General features: G+C 43.0%; 1 protein-coding gene and 1 pseudogene across 1 annotated transcript in view; one reads left to right on the plus strand and one right to left on the minus strand.

Moving 5' to 3' along the window:
• The window catches only part of LOC147025949 (uncharacterized), a 68524-nt gene that overhangs the window by 13466 nt on the left and 32789 nt on the right, over positions 1–22269 (plus strand). Inside the window, exon 3 of the mRNA XM_085883559.1 lies at positions 1763–1807. Coding sequence (XP_085739685.1) covers positions 1763–1807 — 45 coding nt within the window. The remainder of the gene's footprint in view (positions 1–1762; positions 1808–22269) is intronic.
• Positions 19043–19183, minus strand: LOC147025950 (signal recognition particle RNA; annotated as a pseudogene).

Here is a 22269-nt window from a genome sequence, read left to right on the forward strand (position 1 = left end):
ATCCAATCGCAACCAAGCTTGACAGGAGGACGAGTTGGGGGGGGGGGGGCACATGATGAAGGATGCAGCAATTTAAGTCCACACCTCCCCCACTCACAAGGGGTTTTTGTGAGTTGCAATATTCCCAAGGTTGATCGAACATTTTATAATGTCATGCGTGGTCTGATTCTTGCAATGACCTGATCTAACATATAGAATGTAATGCACGGTCTGATTCTTTCAATGACCTGATCAAACATATCATAATGTCGTGTACGGTCTGATCCTTTCAGTGACATGATCTAACATGTTATAATGTCATGCATGGTCTGATTATTTCAATGACCTGATATAACATGTTATGATGTCATGCATAGTCTGATTCTTTCAACGACCCGATCTAACATGTGAAATGTCGTGCACGGTCTGATTCTCGCAATGACCTGAAATAACGTGTTATGATGTCATGCATAGTCTGATTGTTTCAATGACCCGATCTAACATATAGAATGTCATGCACGGTCTGATCCTTTCAATGACCTGATCTAACATATTATTATGTCATGCATGGTCTGATTCTTTCAATGACCTGAGCAAACTTGTTATAATGTCATGAATGGTGTGATTCTTTCAATGACCTGATGTGACGTGATAATGTGGTGCACGGTCTGATCCTTTCAATGACCCGATCTAACACAGGGAATATCATGCACGGTCTGATTCATTCAATGACCCGATCTAACACAGGGAATATCATGCACGGTCTGATTCATTCAATGACCTGATCTAACATGTTATAATGTCGTGCATGGTCTGATTCTTTCAATGACCTGATCGAACATGTTATAATGTCAGTCATGGTCTGATTCTTTCAATGACCTGATCTAACATGTTATAATGTGGTTCACGGTCTGATCCTTTCAATGACCCAATCTAACACAGAGAATATCATGCACGGTCTGATTCTTTCAATGACCTGATGTAACATGTTATGATGTCATGCCCGGTGTGATTCTTTCAATGACCGGATCTAATGTATGGAATGGCATGTACGGTCTGATTCTTTCAATGACCCGATCTAACATATTATAATGTCATGCATGGTGTGATTCTTTCAATGACCGGATCTAACACATGGAATGGCATGTACGCTCTGATTCTTTCAATGACCTGATCTAACATGTTATAATGTCATGCACAGTCTGATTCTTTCAATGACCTGACCTAACATGTTATAATGTGGTGCACGGTCTGATCCTTTCAATGACCTGACCTAACATTTATAATGTGGTGCACGGTCTGATCCTTTCAATGACCCGATCTAACATGTTATAATGTCATGCACGGTCTGATCCTTTCAATGACATGATCTAACATATAGAATGTCATGCACGGTCTCATTCTTTCAATGACCTGATCTAACATGTTATAATGTCGTGCATGGTCTGATTCTTTCAATCACCTGATCTAACATGTTATAATGTCATGCACGGTCTGATCCTTTCAGCCCCCACCAATACCATCAGTTCCATCAGCTCGTCTTTATCGTCGCCATCACATTATTGGATCAAGTTTATCATCATTATTATTAAAGGAACGTTCAATGATCTTAATAACTCAAGAAAATAAACTTTATTTAATGTTGTTAATAACTCCTTAAATCATCAAAATAAGTAGCACAAAAACAATGCTCAAACATGCTTTTAAAATGAAGGCTACAGTTTGGATAAATTTTTGAGTTTCGGCCTTAACCTTATTTTCCCCATTGCCCCTATGTTTGCAGATTTGCTGTTCACAAGGATTTTCAAGAATGTAACCCCTGCAAACGGTAAGGCACTCCTGTATAGACAGTACTTGAACACTGTGGGGTATTGTGTTCGATGAACTCTAATTACCTTTCCCCGAAGGAGAGAGTATTCGGTTTGGGTCCGTTTGTTTGTTTGTTTGTTTGTCTACACAGAACTTTTGTGTTGTTCTCTGCAACCGCTTGTTGGATTGAGACTAAATTTTCACCATAGGTGCGACTGATCATGCAGAATGTTTTAATCATAATTATGACGTCATAAGTCATGTGGTGTGGCAGCCATGTTGTAAAACCTTTGGACCTCTGTATCTCTGAAACCGCACCAAGGACAAAAATTGAAATTTGGCACATATCAACTACTCCTCATGGGGAATATGTGATGTTTTTTATGACATCATAGTTGCTTTAGTTATGATGTCATAATTGCATATATAGAAGGCTACATCTGATAGATGTCTGGTGGTTATATAATATAACTGGTTATAACAATAGCCTGGTGTTGGCGCAGTGGTTAGGGCAGCGGCTTGGGATCCAAGAGGTCCTGAGTTCAAGCCCCGTTGAGCCACTGAATTAATACACCAGGGGGTTGACTCAGCCTGTCATCCTTCCGAGGTCAGCGAAATGAGTACCAGTATACTGGGCCGGTGTATACCCCGGTTAAAATAGGTGTACCATATCCCTGTGTCGTAAGAGGCGACCAGGGTTGCGTCAGGAAGGGCATCCGGCGTAAAACATGTGCCAAATCACTATGCGGATCATAATGGATGATCCGCTGTGGCGACCCCTAACGGGAGCAGCCGAAAGAAGAAGAAGAAGAAGGCTACATCTGATGAGTATGAAAATTTGAGGGTCATCTCGTCCTCAGGGATAAAATGGTCCTCGGAAGAAAAATAAATATTTATTTGGGGGGTTGAATATGGCTCACGACTGTTCCTGAATGGGTTTGAGGGTAGAGGAGTAGCAGCTGAAATGTGAATCCTATCCAGGTTCCCCCTGATGACTTAATCTTTGCTTTTTTGCTTGTTCGGGTTCCTTCTGTGACTCCAATGCAGGACTGCACCGATTTGGTCTTCCATTTGATTTGAATTTTATTTATTTTAATCCAATTATAAATTCAACATCATGGGTCAGAGTCAGGTATCTAATCAAAGTAGGATGTTTTGGTACCTGGTCAACACTGCCAGCAGTTATAAAGTGGCAGTACAATGAAAGACACAAAAGCTCAGAATAAGTGTGTTTCTACCCTCCCTCATGCACAGATTTATCCACTCTCGTCTTCAGTTGTCCTACCCTTCCTCCCGCCCTTGGTTCACTGAAGCTTGTGGCGAGGCAGTTGTACTGAAACAACTTGCCTTTGCCTCATGGAAAGCAAACCCAAATGAGGGTAATCTCAGTTCCTTCCATAAAGCTTGGAACAAGTGTGTATCTACCCTCAGGAGAGCGAGAAAACAACATCTTTCTAATCTCAAGTCTGAACTCTCAAACCTCTCTCCCTCCTCAAAATCCTGGTGGCGTCTAATCAAATCTGTTTCTGGTGTATGTTCCCCCTCCATCCCCACCCTTACCTCAAATGGCCGCACTGCTGATACCGCACGTGAAAAGGCTGAATGCCTAAACTCGGTATTTGCATCGAAATCTTGTGTCCAAAACCCATCGCTTTCTGGACCCACCTTACCCAATCGCACCCAACTGTCCCTGGACTCTGTATCCTTTTCCCCTGACAGGGTGGAGAGCTTGCTGTCAAACCTCGACTCAGATTCTGCAACCAGTCCAGATGGCATCAGCCCACGTGCCCTAAAAACCTGCTCCCTCTGCTCTTGCTCACCCTCTCTGTTCTAGTCACCCTCTCATTTGCTCAAGGTCATCTGCCATCTGCTTAGAAATCAGCAAACATTACTGCCCTGCATAAAAAAGGTGCACAAACAGATCCCTGCAACTACAGACCAATCAGCCTTCTCCCAATCATCAGCAAGGTTATGGAATCCATCATCGCTTCAGACATCAAATCCTTCCTCTTCTCCAATGGCTTGATTTCCAATCATCAATTTGGTTTCAGACCAGGTCACTCTTCGCTGGATATGTTGCTTCTGCTCTCCCAACAATGGATGGAGGTCCTCAATGCCAGACATAAAATCAGAGCCATATCTCGAGACATATTGTTAGCTTTTGACACGGTCTGGCACCCTGCCCTGCTCACCAAACTCTTCCTATGGTAGCCAAGGCCATCTCCACTCATGTCTCGCAGACTCCTTCTCCTGTTGCAGTCAACGTGTGGCCCTAAATGGAGTTCTTTCATCCCCTCTTCCTGTCCAGGCTGGAGTTCCTCAAGGCAGCATTGTGGGCCCTGTTATTTTTCTGGTTTTCATCAATGATCTCTCCAACTCCTGGAAAATCCTCTATATCTCTTTGCTGATGACTCCACCCTCTGCCATACCATCGGTCATTCCTCAGACTGGCAAGCAGCAGCTTCTTCGCTCACTGCAGATCTGGATAAAATCACAAACTTGTCCAACACGTGGAACATGTCTTTCAATCCGCACACATCTCACACTCTCGCTGTCTCTCCGAAAGGAACATTTGGAAAAAAAACCCATCCACTTTCTCAACAATCCCCTTGAAGAAGTCCTTTCATTCAAACTTTTGGGTCTCACTATCTGCCATGATCTTTCCTGGGAAAACCACATTTACAACCTGGCCTCCAAAGCCAGTCTCTGACTGAGAATCCTCCGTCATGCAAAGTCCTTCCTCGGCCCACCTGAACTCCTGACCACATACAAAGCTTTCGTCCGCAGCCTGATGGAGTACTGCTCTCCCCTCTGGGCTGCTGCTCCTGCCGCTCACCTTTCTCAGCTTCACGCTGTGGAAACCAAGGCATTTGGGATCATTGTCATCTCCCGCGATGAGGATGAGTCTTTGGGCCTCTCACACTCTCTTACCGCAGGCAGGTTGGTGGTCTTTCTCTTTTACCATCTCCTCTCCGATCTCCCCCCCCTCCCCTGCTGTGTCTGCGATTTGTCCCCACCATATTTCCACAGGGCGCTCAAGGTCCGTAAACAACCCTCATCTGGTAAAACTACCAAAATCACGAATGACTGGTCACCTTCACTCTTTCATTCCTCTTTTTTCCCGCCTTTGGAATAAACTCCCTCACTCTGTTCAATCCCATTCTTCCCTCCAGGCCTTCCAAACAGCTCTTCACCACCATCTCATATCTTCCTCCATCCAAATCCTTGATCTTTCTACCCCCATTAATCCACCTCCTTCATGAAAGTCCCTGTAACGTCCATCTTGTATACCATGTGTTCCCCACCCCATCTCATTCCCTTCCACAGATCTCCTAATGTCTCTGTTCCCCACTGTTTTGTCCTTCCCATTCCCTCCCCTCTTGTCTCATGCCCCCCTTGCTGTGCGTTGTGTTTAGCTCTCATACGAGCCTCGACAAGGTATACAAAAATAAATAAAAAGGACAGCAAGTAATCCCTTCACACTTATTGAGCCATTTCTGCAGTCTTACTGATGCTACAACACAGCATAGGCACGCCATCAGCAACATTCCGGGAAACATGGAAATCAAGAAGAAGAAAGAAACAGAGTGAGGCTTGGTTGCAGTCTCTGAGTCACTCAGACACGAACAGGTGGGCCCACAACAATCCCAAAGTAGAGGGGAGGAAAGGAAAGGGAAGGAATGGAAGGCAGAGGTGCGTGTGGATGCGATATGAAAAGAGATGAACGGTGTATGCAATGTAGGCTTAAAGGAAGCGTGTGAGGTGTGAGAGAGCCTCGCTATGACAGGTCAATAGGCCAATCGTTGATAACTATTTGAATCTTTATCACTCTTTTGTGCGTCTCAAGTCGACTAATTAGGGGTTCTTGTAGAAAGAAAGGAAAGATTGTGTCGGTCGGTAATGGAGCTATTCTTACACTTCAAGGACCTTGTGGCGCTTCTGTTCTCGATGAGACTCCGTTAATCTGGGAGCTCACAGAGATTTATATTACATCTCAAGTACAAAAGGTTTGAGAGCTAAACTCATCAGATGGTGGGATGGGGACCTCCAAATGACCATTCTTAAGTTTTGCAATTTGTGCATTAAGTAGTGGGCACTGCTTGAAGTGCAATCATCAGCCCCCCCCCACAAAGTCAGTTTAAATTACATTTTTGAGTACATTGATCAAGCTAGTGCCATAAGTTTCATTTTGACACTATGATTACAGATGTACCATTCATAAGTGACGAATTTGGTGCAAAATGCATTTAAGAACGGTGTAAAGGGGGTGCTACTTTCACATTTAAATAACATTTTGAGTACATCAATGAAACTTTGTGGAAATATTCTTCAGACCTTCCCGATGAAGGATCAGTATTTCTTGTGTCAAATTTGGTGCAAAATTCATTTAAGAACGGCCTAAAGATGGCACTATTTTAGCACATTTAAAACACATGTCAAGTACATCAATGAAACTTTGTTGAAATATTCTACTGACCTTCTTTAATGAAGGATCAGTAGTTCTTAAGTGATATCTTTGGTGCAAAACTCATTTAAGAAGGGGTCGCAGGCAAATACCTGTTTCCAGGAAATTAAGATCAATAGAGAGCAGGTCATGGTGAAACAAAGATTATTTCATATTGCATATTTATATTGTTCCTTGTAATTAAACCAGTAAAATTTATAAGATTCTATCAGATATCAAATTTTGCATTACATTCTAAATTTAAAGAAAATTATGGTTGAAATCCTATTTATGTTCTCTGGTAACATGATAAGAACATGTTTTCTTTGAAGACATGAAATATTTAAAACATATAGAATGCCTTAAAATTTGAGTCTGATAGAATAGAAGAACAAAGAAACTATCAATTTAATTTTTCTATCAACTACGTATATTTCGATGATAAAATCAAGTGTGACGTAGATCTGGCATCGATACATAAAAGGAGCATAAGTAAAAGTAATTGGGCCTGGCATTTTCCCAACACATTCAATGCATATGGAACAAGCATCATGAATCATGAAAAATTATACAGTTTTTCTTGCCTAATGTTTCACGCTTTTGGCAAGAGGGCATCCACGAAGTAGCTATTGTGGTAAAACATTTCTATGTAATTATATGTCACAACAGGACACTAACATGCCTATGTTCAGTGGTTATGCTCTTTGGAAACCAAACTTTTGTAATGTGTCAACTATGACTACCTTTTGATATCCATATCCATATCATGCTAAATTTTAAAATGATATCAATCTATCACTAAAACTTACAAAACAAAACATCAAAACTGCTGATGAATCACACACATAATATTAGGCAAAAGTTCTATTCCTATACTGTGAAGATGTCTATAATCATGAGTTCACTAGTATTTATTAGTATTGGTATAATTATGGTTTCAGCCTGCCTGTCTGTTACATGATTCTAGTCATCCTCGTCAGAACTGTCATCTTCATCTGAAGATGCAATTTCCATGTCATCCTCCTCTTCCTTGTCCATTGCTTCCAATTCCTCTGTCTCTGGGCTAAGGATTTCGGGAAGTTGCTCCCCTTCGAACCAAACCTGTTTGCAATGGTCATCAACTAACTGCCAGCCATTTTCTTCAGTGGAATGCTGCTCCATATGATTTTGATCTGCTCTTGCCACATATTGGCAACAAAAGAAGCACGCTTAATGTGAGTATTGAGCTCATCTTCACAAGGTGGTAGTCCACTTGCATCCATGCCCCTCAAATTGGCTCGTAGGTTTTTTTTTTTCCATTTTCCTTTGGTCCTATGTCTTCACGAACTTCTCGTACCTACCTACACTCATTCAGGCTGGTGTTTGCACTATCCTTAGCTCCATATATTGTGGCTTCTTAAATGGAGTTTGCACCAAATCAATCACTTAAGAACAACTGATCCTTCATCATAAAGGTCAAAAGAATTTTTTCACAAAGTTTCATTAATGTACTCAAAATGTGATTTAAATGTAAAAGTAGCGCCCCCCCTTTAGGCCGTTCTTAAATGCATTTTGCACCACATTCGTCACTTATGAATGGCACATCTGTAATCACAGTGCCAAAATGAAACTTTTAGCATATGATTGATCGATGTACTCAAAAATGTAATTTAAACTGACTTTGGGGAGAAAAGGGTCATAAAGCCAACTTCAGGCAGCGCCCCCTACTTAATGCACCAATTGTAAAACTAAAGAATGGTCATTCAGAGGTCCCCATCCCACCATCTGATGAGTTTAGCTCTCAACCCTTTTGTACTTGAGATGTAATACAAATCTCTGTTAGCTACCAGATTATGTGCTTGTCTCGCCACAACGCATTTCGCCCAACGCAGCTTGTCTTGGCTTTAGTGCAGTGCAGCTTGTTCCGGCAGGCAGTTTTTTTGTGGTGCGAACAGAACGGGCAGATTCTTTCTCATCGGATCCGATCACATTCTTACAGCAGTGAATGGTTCTCAGGTCTCTGATTTTAAGCTTTGTGGGCAGAGTGGGGCCGCAAAAGGGTAGAGTTCAGGTGAGGCGGAGTTACCAGGAGTAAAAGTCACACTGTGCCCTTTGATAGTAACCATGCTATAACACATTGTTATACATGCTGATTGGTTATTTGACCCCGCATGCCGCACATCCCCATTTACTGCAACTCACAGCTGCTTCCAAGGAGAGCATGATGAACAAGGTCCACTGCTCCCAAGGAAATTGCACTCCGAACCACAGTCTCTGTTGCTTGATATTGTGCTTCCTTCGCTGTTCTTGCCGTTGCACTGTGGTTATGTTTGGAATGTGTGTCATTCTGTGTGGAAGGTGCAGGAAAGATGAAAGAAAGTGAGGAATTTGGAGGAACTGACAGATTGATTGACTTTGACAACTAGAAGGGCACTCGGTAGAGCGCATACCTCCGCCACGTAATGCCTGATCCACGAGAACATATCTGTCCCAATACATTTTTGAAATATCATGCGATACAGGACTATATCGTTTTTTTGGCCTGATCTCTCAATAGTGAAGAATCACTTTTAAAATTAAATAATTCTCCTATCCTGATCCCGATTCGGATCTTCACCAAAATCGAATCAATTCGTCCTTGCGACACACCCACCCAACGTGTCCACCAAGTTTCGTCCGAATCCGTCCACAACTTTTTGAGATATCATGTACACAAACTGACAGACAAACAGACAAACGGGTGAAAACATAACCTCCTTCACCTTCGGTGGCGGAGGTAATGATGGGTTTCTGTAACCAGTACGGGGTGTGAAAAGCAATTATGAAGCGGCACGGTGAATGGTGAGTGGGGCTTGATTATTAATTATGAGGCGGCAGGGTGAATCGAGGTTCGAAAATGAAATGGCGAGTCATGTGAACGGACTATGGGTAATGGATTAGAAGATTGATAGATGGATTGATTGATTGATTGGAACACGATGAGAGCTTTGTTTGTTTGTTTGTGGAAATTGCCTAAACAAGACATAAAGCCACTCTAGATAAGGGGCTCGAAGACAACTGTGGATGGATTTAAAGTGGGGGAATTCCTAGAAGGGTAAATCCTATCTAAACTACACATCACATTGGTCCCCCATCTCCCATACAACAGGCAAGGAATCTAAGTGTACAGACTCCTGAAATGATCAATTCTGGGATATTCTTTGTGTTCATGGATGTTCTCCCCATTTCCACATTTCCACAATAATCACAATATTACCAAGAAGCAGGTTCACAATGAGATTGAAAGCTTTATTGAACCCTCTCTCCCGCTCTCTGCCAGCAGGAATCCAGCATTCTGGTTAGCCACATGCATCTTTGCCAAGAGGAAGTCTTGTAGTCATATCAACTTCTTCGACAGGTGCTTAAAGTCTAAAATCATGATGAAATGTTTTCATTCGACGTTCCATCATCTGTTGTTTCCCTCTCATGTAAGCGGTACTTCCAAGAGGGAGAGAATCCTTGTGCGACTTTTTCAAAGCATCTCATGTGATCCATGATCAGGTCCATTTTGGAATGATTAGATATTCCAAAAAGTTGTACAAGTTGAGTAGGTGACAAGAACAAGCTGATTCGATTTTGGTTCAGATCCGAATCCAGGTCTGGCCCATCAGTGGGATACAAAGCACAAACTGTTCAGCCTGGTGGAGGTATGCGCTCCACCAGGTGCCGTTCTAGTTCTTGCGTGTTTTCTCCACATCTTAGCAGAGCTAAAGTACAATGCCACAGTTACCATCGTAGGAAGTGTTGAGTATGCCTCGAGATGTAAAAAGAATAAATACAGCCCTATGAACAAACGTGATTCAATCATCCAAAGTTTACCTTGAGCACATTTGTTCGTCATTATTGCACTGTGCATCATTACCTGCAGCGCAGGGACATTCGGAGGAGGAGAGGAGTAGATTGGGATCATACTCTGTGCAGAGCATTGGTGCTGCTTAAGCAGTCTCCTTGGCTATTGGGCACAATCCTGGACGGGTCGCCACTCCGACACAGGATACCAGCATGCTGGCACTCATTTTGCCGACCTCAGAAGGATGACAGGCCGAGTCAACCCCACCTGGTATTAATTCAACAGCTGAGCGGGATTTGAACTCGGGACCCTGGGATCCAAAGCCCACTTACCCGAACCATTAAGCCAACGCCAGGCATACATTCGGAGGCAAGAGAGAGAATGGGAAAATCAACACAATGTTGGAATTTGAATTGGAATTCTAGCATTGCAAATGAGGGACTATGGTTGGAGTACTAAAACAGGTCGTTTTGATTGTTCAAGTTTGGTCAGTCCTTTGTTGAATGCACTTTTGTTCTGGTTACATCAAAATGGCCGCATCTTTTAAGAAGATACATTTTTGAGAATCGAGGTTGAGCCATTAAGACATCGTACGTGTATGCAATGCGATACCTAGCATTTAACCGATGTATTGTCACAATCAAAGCACAAGTTTTAAACACAACAGCAATTGTTTATTAACATTATGAGCAATCGATTGAATTTAGCAATCACAGATATTCAAAAATACATGGCATCTCAGCAACAACGAGAGATCCCTCGTTCGTGTGATGACAGACTGCGAGCAGATGAGGGTCATGTCCCATCAGTCCCACCGCACGAAGTGCATGTGGCGGTCCACGTCGGCCGTGATCGAGTGCTCCCAGGACGTTGTGTTCCTAGCTAGTGATGGACGATTTCTATCTATAAACCTCTCCATGCATGCTCTGCACTCCTCTTGGCACCGACCATTCCAGATATGCCTCACTTGATGCATCACCCTGACGTGGACCCTCTGCACTCAACGGACCTCCTCAATGGCTTTCATTATTGATCGTCGAATTAGCAACCATCTGTGGGGCTCATATTCTGTAATGCCATCAAAACGAATTCCTTTGTTCATCATATTGTATTATACCGAAAGTGGACTCGAATGGTGAAGGGGTTAATTAGTTGATTGGTTACATCGCAATTTGTTTTGTTTGGCGTGGATGGATTGCAAATCCCAATTTAGACTGCCATTTTGCTAAGATAGTATTTCGTGGAACCTTGTTTTCCTCTTCCATTCCTGTGCATTTTTCACTGTTAAATGTGCTCATTTCTCATTACCCCCACGTACATGAAGTGGAAAGCAGGGTTAAGCAACTTGGTTCACTTCTGTCTGCCTGTCCATCCACAAACATCGGTTCATAATCGAGGCAAACGACTCATCTCAATGGAATGTTGTATTTTGAATACGAATCGGAAATCGAAGCTGCGGTTGAGCAGTACTTCATCGTTGAATTCGCCCCGATTTCACATGCACAGAGAGGAGTGAGACTATTGTTTTACTCTGTCTACCTGTTTGGCAGTCAAACAGAATTGAAATCGATTTGAAACAGGAAACTTACTAGTTGTTTTTTTTTTTTGAGGACTTCCTGCCATTTCTTTGTTTTTTAACCGATACCGCTTTCATTTTCAAGGTTTGATGGTGTTATTGTGGTATTTGTTCCCTGGGATTTCTAGCTCCGTAGCTTAACGATACCATTGACAGTGAAGCAGAAGACAAAAGTGGTGGCTCTGTAGAATGAGACTAAATCATATGTAGACACCCACTGGAAGTTCTGCTGGGAATACGACCTCAAAACACGTGATGGACAAACAAATTGTGAAACATTTTGAGCACAAGGGTACACGGTACAGTGCACAACCAGAGCAAGGGCAACAGTGGCAGGAGAGCATCAGTAACCAAGAGCCAAGCCAACATCGACGCTGTGCGGGATTCTGTAGTGGACAGTCCCAAGATGTCCCACCACCGGCGCTCCCGGGAACTCTGCATCAAACCAACATATCCTCACTGAGGAACTGAAGCTTTTCCCATGCATCATCTCTGTTTGGCATAAATTGAGTCAAGATGACGTGAAAAGGAGACTTGATATGATATCTGGTTCAGTGATGAAGCCCATTTCCACTTAAATGGTGCCAACAACAACCACAATAACATTTTCTGGGGTGCAGACCACCTGATGAGATCACTGAGAAGTACCTGAAATAGCTTCAGGTCACATGCTTCTGTGCCTTCAATGCCAGATGAGGAACTCTTGGGCCTTCCTGGTTTGAGAATAACAGCAGGATGGTGATGATCAATGGTGAGCACAACCGGGCCATGCTCCACAAGTTTCCAAATGATCTAGCCCAAAAGGTCACCCTAAACCAGCTGAGTATGACCTGATTTATGCAGGATGCTGCACCCCCACATACAGCTGGTGACACCATTACTTTCCCACAGAAGCTTTTCAGAAACTGCCTCATTGCTCTGGGTACTGCTCATGACTGGGCACCCCATAGCCCAGACTTGAACCCTCTGGACTACTGGTGCTGGGGTCTTCCAAGGGCTCTGTCTGTGCCAACTGCTCTGCCACACTGGATTATCTGAAACAGAAGGTGTCAGACTACCTCCAGGCAGTGCCACATGAGACCAACAGGAAAGTTGGACAGAACTTTGGAGTCAGGATCAATGCCTGTCTGAACTGCGGAGGAGTATACATCGAGAATGTCAATGACAAGGATTTTGCATAAATGCCATCTTCAGACCTTGGGCTCTCACTAACTCCAGCAGTGACTTACTGCAATAGCAATCAGTGAAAGAAAATACCGTGTCAGGTTTGTTTCTTTGTAAATAAACATTGAAAGTTGCATCACTTTTTGAAATACCCTATATGTTGCATACAAATGGAGGCCCACAATTTTTTTGGTGTCAGGCCCACAAAAGGTTAATCTGGCCCCGCTTTGTCCTCCTAACCAAAATGAACAATCTCCCATCCCCTGCCATACTGGAGATTCCGGCAGTCCGCTGGACGATTGACGAAGTTGATGAATATTTAGGTCCAGCACAGTTACGTGACCGTCAGTACGATGATAAAACAGCACATTGATGGACGACTGAAGAAGCCAGATATGAAATCAGTTGTTCGATCGTTTGGGATCCACACGCACACGTATAGACAGCGCTGTCCGTGCTATGGCATGTCTCGTACCATTTACCAACCATACATGAGCCCTCAGTGCATATGCTCAGAAATCTTAAAGGACATAAAAGTGACGTTTCAACGATGAGAGCGATTTGCGAATGCCGTTTGTGCCTTGACTTGTGAACTCTTCCAGTGCAAAGCTACCCCTTGTGATGTGCAAAGCTTTGGGAATTTTGGTCATGTTGTCATGCCTGGAATTAGGTCTGTTTGTGTACAGCTGGATTCCCATTTGGCACTGAGCCTATCAATTACACAGCAACATTGTACTTGCACAGCAATGTTAATTTCCACTTTTAGGGGGTTTTGAATCTTGTGGAAATGGCTTTTACTTTGACAAAGGCGTTTTCGCATAATCTGCTATGATCGGCCTGCAGTGTAGAATTGAGTGCATACTTCATGGGAGTGATCCGTCCAATTTCACAAAACATATCGAATTTCTGCAAGAATCTCAATTGGTGTGAGTGTCATGATCAAAGCGTGATGGCGATGCAAGATCCTGCCTCCTCAAGTGAACCACCGTCATCATTCCATGAATATCAGTGTTACAGCTTGAATGAATTATGGGTTGTGATAGATGGAAGGCACATTATGTCCTTGTTTACAAAAATTAGGAATATGAACAAACCTCTCATTCAGAAAAAAAACATTACAATGATTTATAACAAGGCAACATCAATGAAAGCAATTATCTAAGTACAGTAGAATGGAATGAAAATGAGCAAAATCTTTTAATAGGAATAATGACGAATCGATATCAATGGAGAATGTAGGAAAAATTGATGTCACGAAAAATTGATGTCATTTAAGAAGGCCACAAATGAAAGAAGAAAAAAAAAAAGCTAGATGTGTGCTTTATAACTAAGCAGTTATTCTGGAGCCCCAACCACCACCGCTTTTATTGGACACGTGACCCATGACGTCATTGGTATCAAATTTGATTTCTCCATGGGTATATTTTTCTATCCAATGTGGCTGCCAGATCATGTGACCGATGATGTCATCTTTATAAAATTTAATTCAGAATGGGTAGTCGATCACATATTTCACGTTTCGCATTCATCAGATGAGGCTAATTTTTATTTCTAATGGGGCTGCCAGACCATGTGACCTATATTATATTATAATTTTCAAACTATATTCCCATCCATGGGTAATTGGTCATATATATGAAGTTTCGCATTCATTGGTTGAGCGGTTTGAGAGGAGATTTTTTAAAGGTTTTACCTTCATTCCAACATACCTTCATTCCTTGGATGCTGCTGTCCTGTCTGTGTCTGTTTGTGGTGAGGATGTTGAGGTCGTGGAGAGATTCACTTACCTTGGCAGTGATATTCATGTTTCTGCTGGCTGTGAGTCAGAGGTCAATAGACATCTGGGTCGGGCCTGGGGAGTCATCGATTCACTGGACAATGGGGTGTGGTGCTGCCGGTACCTGTGCGGGAGGATGAAAGTCCGAGTCTTCAGGTCCTTGGTGCTTCCAGTCTTGCTCTGTGGATGCGAGACTTGGACTCTGACCAAGGATCTGAGATGGAGACTTAATTCCTTTGGTAGCAGGTCTCTTCGGAGAATCCTTGGCTATCGTTGGTCAGATTTTGTGTCCAACGAGCGGTTGCTGAGAGAAACTCGGATGAGATTTGTTACCTGCATAGTCCGTGAGCATCAGTTGCTGCTGTATGGACATGTGGCTCATTTTCCTGACGCTGATCCTGCTCACCAGATTCTCTCAGCGAGGGAGTCTCGTGAGTGGAGGAGGCCGATGGGCCGACCATGTGCCTCGTAGTTGCAGCTGGTTGACCGGCATCTCAAGGAGATGGGGATGGGCCTGGCATCTGCCTGGGGGATGGCCAGACGGAGGCCCCTGGAGTACCGGTGGAAAGTGGACCTAGCGACGCGCTGTTCTGGCACATGCTCCCATACCTGACCTGACCAACATGGCTGCCAAACCACGTGACTGACGAAGTTTTAGCTATCAAACTTTTATTCCCATGGATAGTGCCTGACAGACATAAAGCTTCACATCCATTGGTTCAACGGTTTGAGAGGTGATTTTTAAATGTTTTCGCGTAAATCCAAAATGGCTGCCAGATCACGTGACCGATGATGTTTAAAATTTTTTACCTCCACTGACGAAGTCGCTGGAGGCTTTATGTTTTCAGGTTGTTCGTCCATCCATACGTACATAGTGTCTTCATAAAGTATTCACACCCCTTAACTTTTGTCACATTTTGTTACAACCTGAATTTAAAATGGATTAAATTTAAAGTTTTTTTTGTCACCGATCGACACAAGATACCACATCATGACAAAGTGAAAACATGTTTTTCGAAATTTTTACAAACTGATTAAACGTGAAAAGCTGAAATGTCTTGCATAAAGAAGTATTCGACCCTTTTGCTATGACACTCCAAATTGAGCTCAGGTGCATCCAATTCCCTTTGATCAATAATTTGATTTCATAGGTCATGTGGTGTGGCACCCATGTTGGAAAAAAGGAAAATTTTTGGACCTCTCTGTATCTGCTCCATGGGAAAATTGAAACTTGGCACATGTCAAGTACTCCCCATGGGAAATGAGTGATTTTTTTATGTCATAGGTGGCTTTGTTATGACGTCACAATTGCATATGTTGAACACTACCTGATAAGTATGAAAATTGAGGGTCATCTAAGGCTAAATTGTACAGGGGGGCGGGGGGAAATTGACGACGGTCAAGTGATTCGGCAGCCATATTGTTGACTTAAAAACCTTCAAAAATCTTCTTCTCCAAAATGGCTGAACAGATTGAGGGAAACCTTTACAGGTATGATCATCAATCCATGAGGAACAAAAAGTTCTCCACGTGTGACATCGTAGGTCACATGGTTTGGCAGCTATGATTTTTTTTTAATGAATAAACCTGTTTAAAAAATCATCCCCAAAACGGCTTGACAGATCAAGGTGAAACTTCACCCACATGTTCCCCAAACCTTCAGGATACCAAGGTGTTTACAAATCATAAATAGGTTACATGGCCTGGCAGCCATATTTGATTGAACAAACATCTTTAAAATTCTCTCTTGAACCGCTTTTATCAATTGATGTGAAATGTCACAATTATGATCTATTCATCATGAGGAATATATGTAGAAATTTCAACCTGATTGGACACATGGTCTGGCAGCCAGAATTATTAAATATTTTGAATCTCGGATCAGGGATTTAAACCAAACTTGGTACTAGTAGGTATAATGATGTAATAATGTGGGCGGAGGTATATCTGGTCCGGTGGGAGGAGAGACCCGGCGATGCAAGGTACCTTTGATTATACTGAACAACAAATTTCAAAAAAAATTTTTTACTGGAGATGTGTAAAGTGATTAAGACTAATTTGGGTATGCTGATTTCAAAAATCATAACCGTTTTGCTGTATCACGTCAGGATTTTCAGGAACAGAAATATTCCCATTGCCTAGAAGTCAGGATTTCAATGAAATTTACATATGTCTTTAACATGTCTATTTCGTACAATTGTTGTTAACTTGTGTTATATTTCTTTCTTTCAGATAAAGATGAGTAGGCGTTCCTGTACCAATCATCCTGACAACTTCTGTTATGTCTGTGGTCGGTATACCAAAAAAGATCAACAGCGAAGTATATCTACAGCAGTGAAAATGAAGGCCGCCTACTTTCACTACTTCGGGTGTAAGGTGGGGGACCAAGAACAGAGCTGGGCACCACACATCTGCTGCACAAGCTGTCACACAACCTTGACTCAGTGGTTGGTGGGCAAGCGCGCGAGCATGCCATTTGCGGTGCCCATGATATGGTGTGAGCCGCAGAATCATCATGATGATTGTTATTTCTGCTGCACAAGCATCGCCGGCTTCAACAAGAAGAATAAAGGTCACATCAAGTACGCTGACTGCGTCTCTGCTCGTAAACCTGTGCCTCATGATGACGAGAACCCCGTTCCAACACCTCCAGCTGATCAGAACATAGCTGTAAGCAGTGGTGAAGAGGATGGTGATGATGAACCTTTTGAACCCGACACTCAAGAATCACACCTTCTGAACCAGGGAGACTTAAATGATCTTGTAAGAGATCTCTCGCTGTCAAAGGCGAAGGCAGAGCTGCTTGGATAAAGGCTGCAGCAGTGGAATCTACTTGAACCTAACACCAAGATATCCTTGTTCAGAGCACGTCACAGAGACATGGCTGAGTTCTTTGAGATGGAAGACACGATGACATTCTGCAGTGACATCAACGGTCTGTTGAAAGAACTTGGGTGTGATCACGATCCTGCAGACTGGCGCCTCTTCATCGACTCGGGAAGAACAGCTTGAAGGCTGTTTTGCTCCACAATGGCAACGAGAAACCATCAGTCCCACTGGCTCACGCGTTCGGCATGACAGAGACCTATGAGACTATGCGGCAGCTGCTTGATTCCATCAAGTACAATGACTTCAACTGGCACATCTGCGGAGACTTGAAAGTGGTGGCGCTGTTGTTAGGGCTGCAGTCAGGCTACACGAAATACATGTGCTTCCTTTGTCTCTGGGATAGCAGAGACGACAAGAATCACTGGACGAAGAAAGATTGGGAAGAGCGAAAAGAGCATGTACCTGGTCGACACAATGTGAAGCATGTCGCCCTTGTCGACCCAGCCAAGGTTTTCCTTCCACCACTCCACATAAAGCTCGGCTTGATGAAAAGTTTTGTACGGGCAATGGATCTGAATGGGCGTGGGTTTTTATACCTCAAGGAAAAGTTTGGCAACACCTTGTCGGAGGCCAAGATCAAGGCTGGTGTCTTTGTTGGACCGCAAATCCGACAGATTATGAAGGACGAAACTTTTCCGACAACTCTAAACCCCAAAGAGCTGGCAGCGTGGAGGAGCTTCAAAGCTGTGGCGGACAACTTCTTGGGGAACGAGCGCGCGGACAACTATGAAGAAATAGTGCAGCAGCTGCTGGAGTCCTTCAGGAAACTTGGCTCCAGGATGTCCCTGAAAATCCATTTCCTACACCAGCACCTGAACTTCTTCCCTGACAACTTGGGAGCAGTCTCGGACGAGCACGGCGAGCGATTCCACCAAGAGATTTCACTCATGGAGACGCGTTACCAAGGGCGGCACAACCCGAACATGATGGGCGATTTTTGCTGGTTCCTGCATCGTGAAACTGACACAGAGCAGCACAAACGCAAAGCCAAATGCCTAAAGCATTTTTAATTACATTCTAGTGGAGTTTTTCTGTAATTTCTATAATTTTGAAGCATTCGTGATGAAATAAATGAATAAATGAATTTTTGTAAATTTCATTGAAATCCTGACTTCTAGGCAGTGGGAATATTTCTGTTACTGAAAATCCTGACGTGATACAGCAAAACGGTTATGATTTTTGAAATCAGCGTACCCAAATTAGTCTAAATCACTTTACACATCTCCAGTAAAAAAATTTTGTTGTTCAGTGTTATCTATCAAGAAGTCAGTCGACTTCTTATGTTGGGATGGCCTGGACACTCCATTGGCTCAATACAATACAAATCCTCAAAAAAAATCGATCAAGATAAAATGTTTAACACTATAAATTACCTGAGTCATCTCTGGAGAATTCACCATCCAATAACACTCATTAAACTTTGGGGCATCATTATTGAACAACAAAAATGTTGTTGTTGTTGTTCGTCTTTCGGCTGCTCCCATTAGGGGTCGCCACAGCAGATCATCCGTTATGATCCACATACTGATTTGGCATAGGTTTTTACACCGGATGCCCTTCCTGACGCAACCCTGGTCGCCTCTTACGACACAGGGATAAGGATTGGATTTCACCATGATTCCGGGCTGCCCTGCACCCTCTCATAGCACGGCCCAGTGCAGAGCTCCCATCCTCAAGCGATCCTCCAACCCAAGCCTCCGAGTAGCCGGATTACAGGCGCACGCCACTACGCCCGGTATTATTGAACAACAAAAAAATGAGACCCAAAAATTCCCATTTGTCATTATTCTTGTTATTATTATTACAGTTTTCTTGTTATTATTTTCAGACAGCCTAACTCAAAATTGATTTAAACTACCAACTTCGTTTAAACACCAATCCACTGCATTTTACAATGGGAAGGTGCAAACTGATAAAAAATTTTGAATAGCTTGAAAGGATTCCACAAAAAGTATGCAAAAACTCCATTCCTTTGAAAAGGAATAGGAAGGGATCAGAGAGTTGGGCGGGACTACAGCTGTCAATCAGCCTGATGGGGGCGGGACTACGGCTGCCAGACATTTGCCCAAGGGCGAGACCGACATGGCTGTGGTAATGGTGGAATATCAGCGCTGTTTGTGCAGGGCAGTCACAGGGCCAAACAGTAACAACACACATATTTATATAAAGTACATACTATTTAGAACGTTAGATTGTCCATAAAGTATTGTTATGGATTTCAGAATCTGATCCGACTCATGGACACAACATCCAGGTCCTCACAGTTATTTCCATGAAATCATGTTCAGAATAGACCCATCCCCTTATCTGGTGGGATTCTGAATGATGTGTTGGAGAAGGGTATAGAATAGGTTCCCTTTCTTTCTTATGGGATAACCTTTTCCTCTTTATGACATGTTCATGACGTGTGATTTTACGCCAGTATTCATTTTCCGCAATGAGCAATATTCACCGTTCACGCACACGAGAGATAGCTGTTAGCCCAACGGAGACTCATTCTTTCCCTTTCCATCAGGATGCATTGGCTTGGAAATAGATGATTTATTTACACTTTGGACTTACAGGACATTTGAGTAAACACACCACGGGCTCTTCCTGAACAGTTATTCTGTTGGTTCGACATGGCTGTGGATCATTTACAACAGGCATCCACCTGTTTCTATTGACGTTCGACACTCACCTCTCTTTCATCGATGTTTGACATCCACCTTTTTCCATCAATGTTTGACACCCTGTTCGACAGCTCTATGGATGCTGGTTGGCTCTTGTTTGTGTCGGGCTGAGTGGGAAGGTGATGGTTGCTGCTGACGTTTTGTGAGCGCTTCACCTTTTCGCTCGGTAATTCCGGCAATTGGCTGCTTTCTGGCATCCGTCCAGTGCCCCGAACATGGCGTCGTAAGCACTCCAGATTCACAGGAGGGACTCCAGCAAGGTTTCAAGTCCACACCCTGGCAGCAATGGTTGATGGCTTCGGTAGCATGCGCCTGTCCAGATTTATTCGGTCCACATCGTCGGGAGTCTGCAGTCGAGACACCTGCAAGATCTCAACCCTGTCAATGATCTGAGAAAGTTTGCCCACTCTTTCGTTGTGCAGAGACACACCCCTTTCTCTCAGGTACTTTTCCAAGTATTTTTGACTTATTTTAAAAGCTTTGTGGCCCATTTTAGGTAGCAACCCTTATCTCACACACATGGTATATTTTGGCATGCCCTGGTAGCTGCTGTTGCTCTGGTTTCTGCACATGCACACAATGCCTGGTGTTGGCTTAATGGTTAGGGTGGTGGACTTTGGATACTAGGGTCCTGAGTTCAAATCCCGCTCAGCTGTTGAATTAATACCAGGTGGGGTTAACTCGGCCTGTCATCCTTCCGAGGTCGGCAAAATGAGTGCCAGCTTGCTGGTATACTGTGTTGGAATGGCGACCCGTCCAGGATTGTGCCCAACAGCCAAAGAGACTGCTTCGGCAGCACCAACGCTCTGAACAGAGTATGGTCCTAATGTCCTCTCCTCCTCCACACAGAGCCTTCTGGGACACATTCCATCCGTCAGTTCAAAAGTGCTCTGTTAGCATATTGACAATTGAAATCACCACGTACGAGGAATGGAGAATTTGGATGAGTAGTTAAAAGTTTGGAGAGAGAGATAGAGATATATATATATATGTAGGTAAATGGAGTCGTAACTGTTTAAACTCTATCTCTCAATGTGCTAAGCAACTCATTGGAATGTAAACAATATTATAGCTTCTAACGTTTTACATTAAAATGATTATAGCTGTAATTTGTTAAATAAAGAGCTTATTTTAATCACACATTCTTGATTTAGTTGATTTATTTACCTTAATTTAGCACGGACTACATCATGATGATGGGTGCTGGCACATAGTGCCAGGAACCGTCAAAGGGCAGGTCTTGACGGTCCAGAGGATGCTCCTCAGGCAGTGATGTATAAACAGAATCTACTTCATCAAATGTATAAACGCTTATGTTTATTATATCTGCAAATAAGGTGCACCCCGGTTTCTGCTTGCGGTCTGCAAGTATGCCTCACTCGTAAAAGAATAAACAGCCCAGGTTATTTTTCTAACAATACTTATGAAGAAACACCTTTCTCCTTTTCCTTCAAACAAAAATATCCTGTTACAGTACAATTTCCAGCAAAGACATCAAGAACCTTTTATTCTTCTTCTTTCATAGGCTACAGGGTAGCATTATTGGCTGAGGGTGTGGCTCTGCCACTGAAACAACGCCCTGTGTAGATTTGGGCAGGAATTTGAAATTTGTTCAGGGTGCCAGCGATAGCTCACCGACAATTCATGAACGATACCTGATCTTTAACATCCACCATCTATGCCAACAGATGGTACTCCAAGTTAAAACGTTCATCCGAGAGACAGCGCGCACACACTGATGAAACACAGAGATGACAGTTTATAGCCGGACAAGATTCAAACCCAGACTAAAAACCTTAGAAGTGAGTGCATACCTCTTTGCCATTCTGTCAGCCCAACACTTCAATGAAGATGAACTATATATGGTTGGTCCTTTTTTTTTTTTTAATCCATTATCAAGTTAATCAATTTAAAATGAATAAAGCATTGGCATACAATGCTGGGAAGGCAATGGCAAACCATGCAGTATAACCTTTGCCAAGAAACTGGCTCGGCAGCAACAATGCTCAGTCAAGAGTTGGTGTGAAAGTGATGGTGCAAGGGTTGATTGGGATGTTGATAAAGAAGCCTCTGGTAGTGAGGAAGAAACTGCTGGTAGTGATGAAGATAAGAAAAAAGGGAAAAAGGAAGAATATTAAGAAGTAAAAATAA

This window comes from Eptatretus burgeri, chromosome 5 (genome assembly GCF_056783735.1).
Source record: "Eptatretus burgeri isolate ZD-2024b chromosome 5, Ebu_testis_v1, whole genome shotgun sequence".
NCBI lineage: Eukaryota > Metazoa > Chordata > Myxini > Myxiniformes > Myxinidae > Eptatretus > Eptatretus burgeri.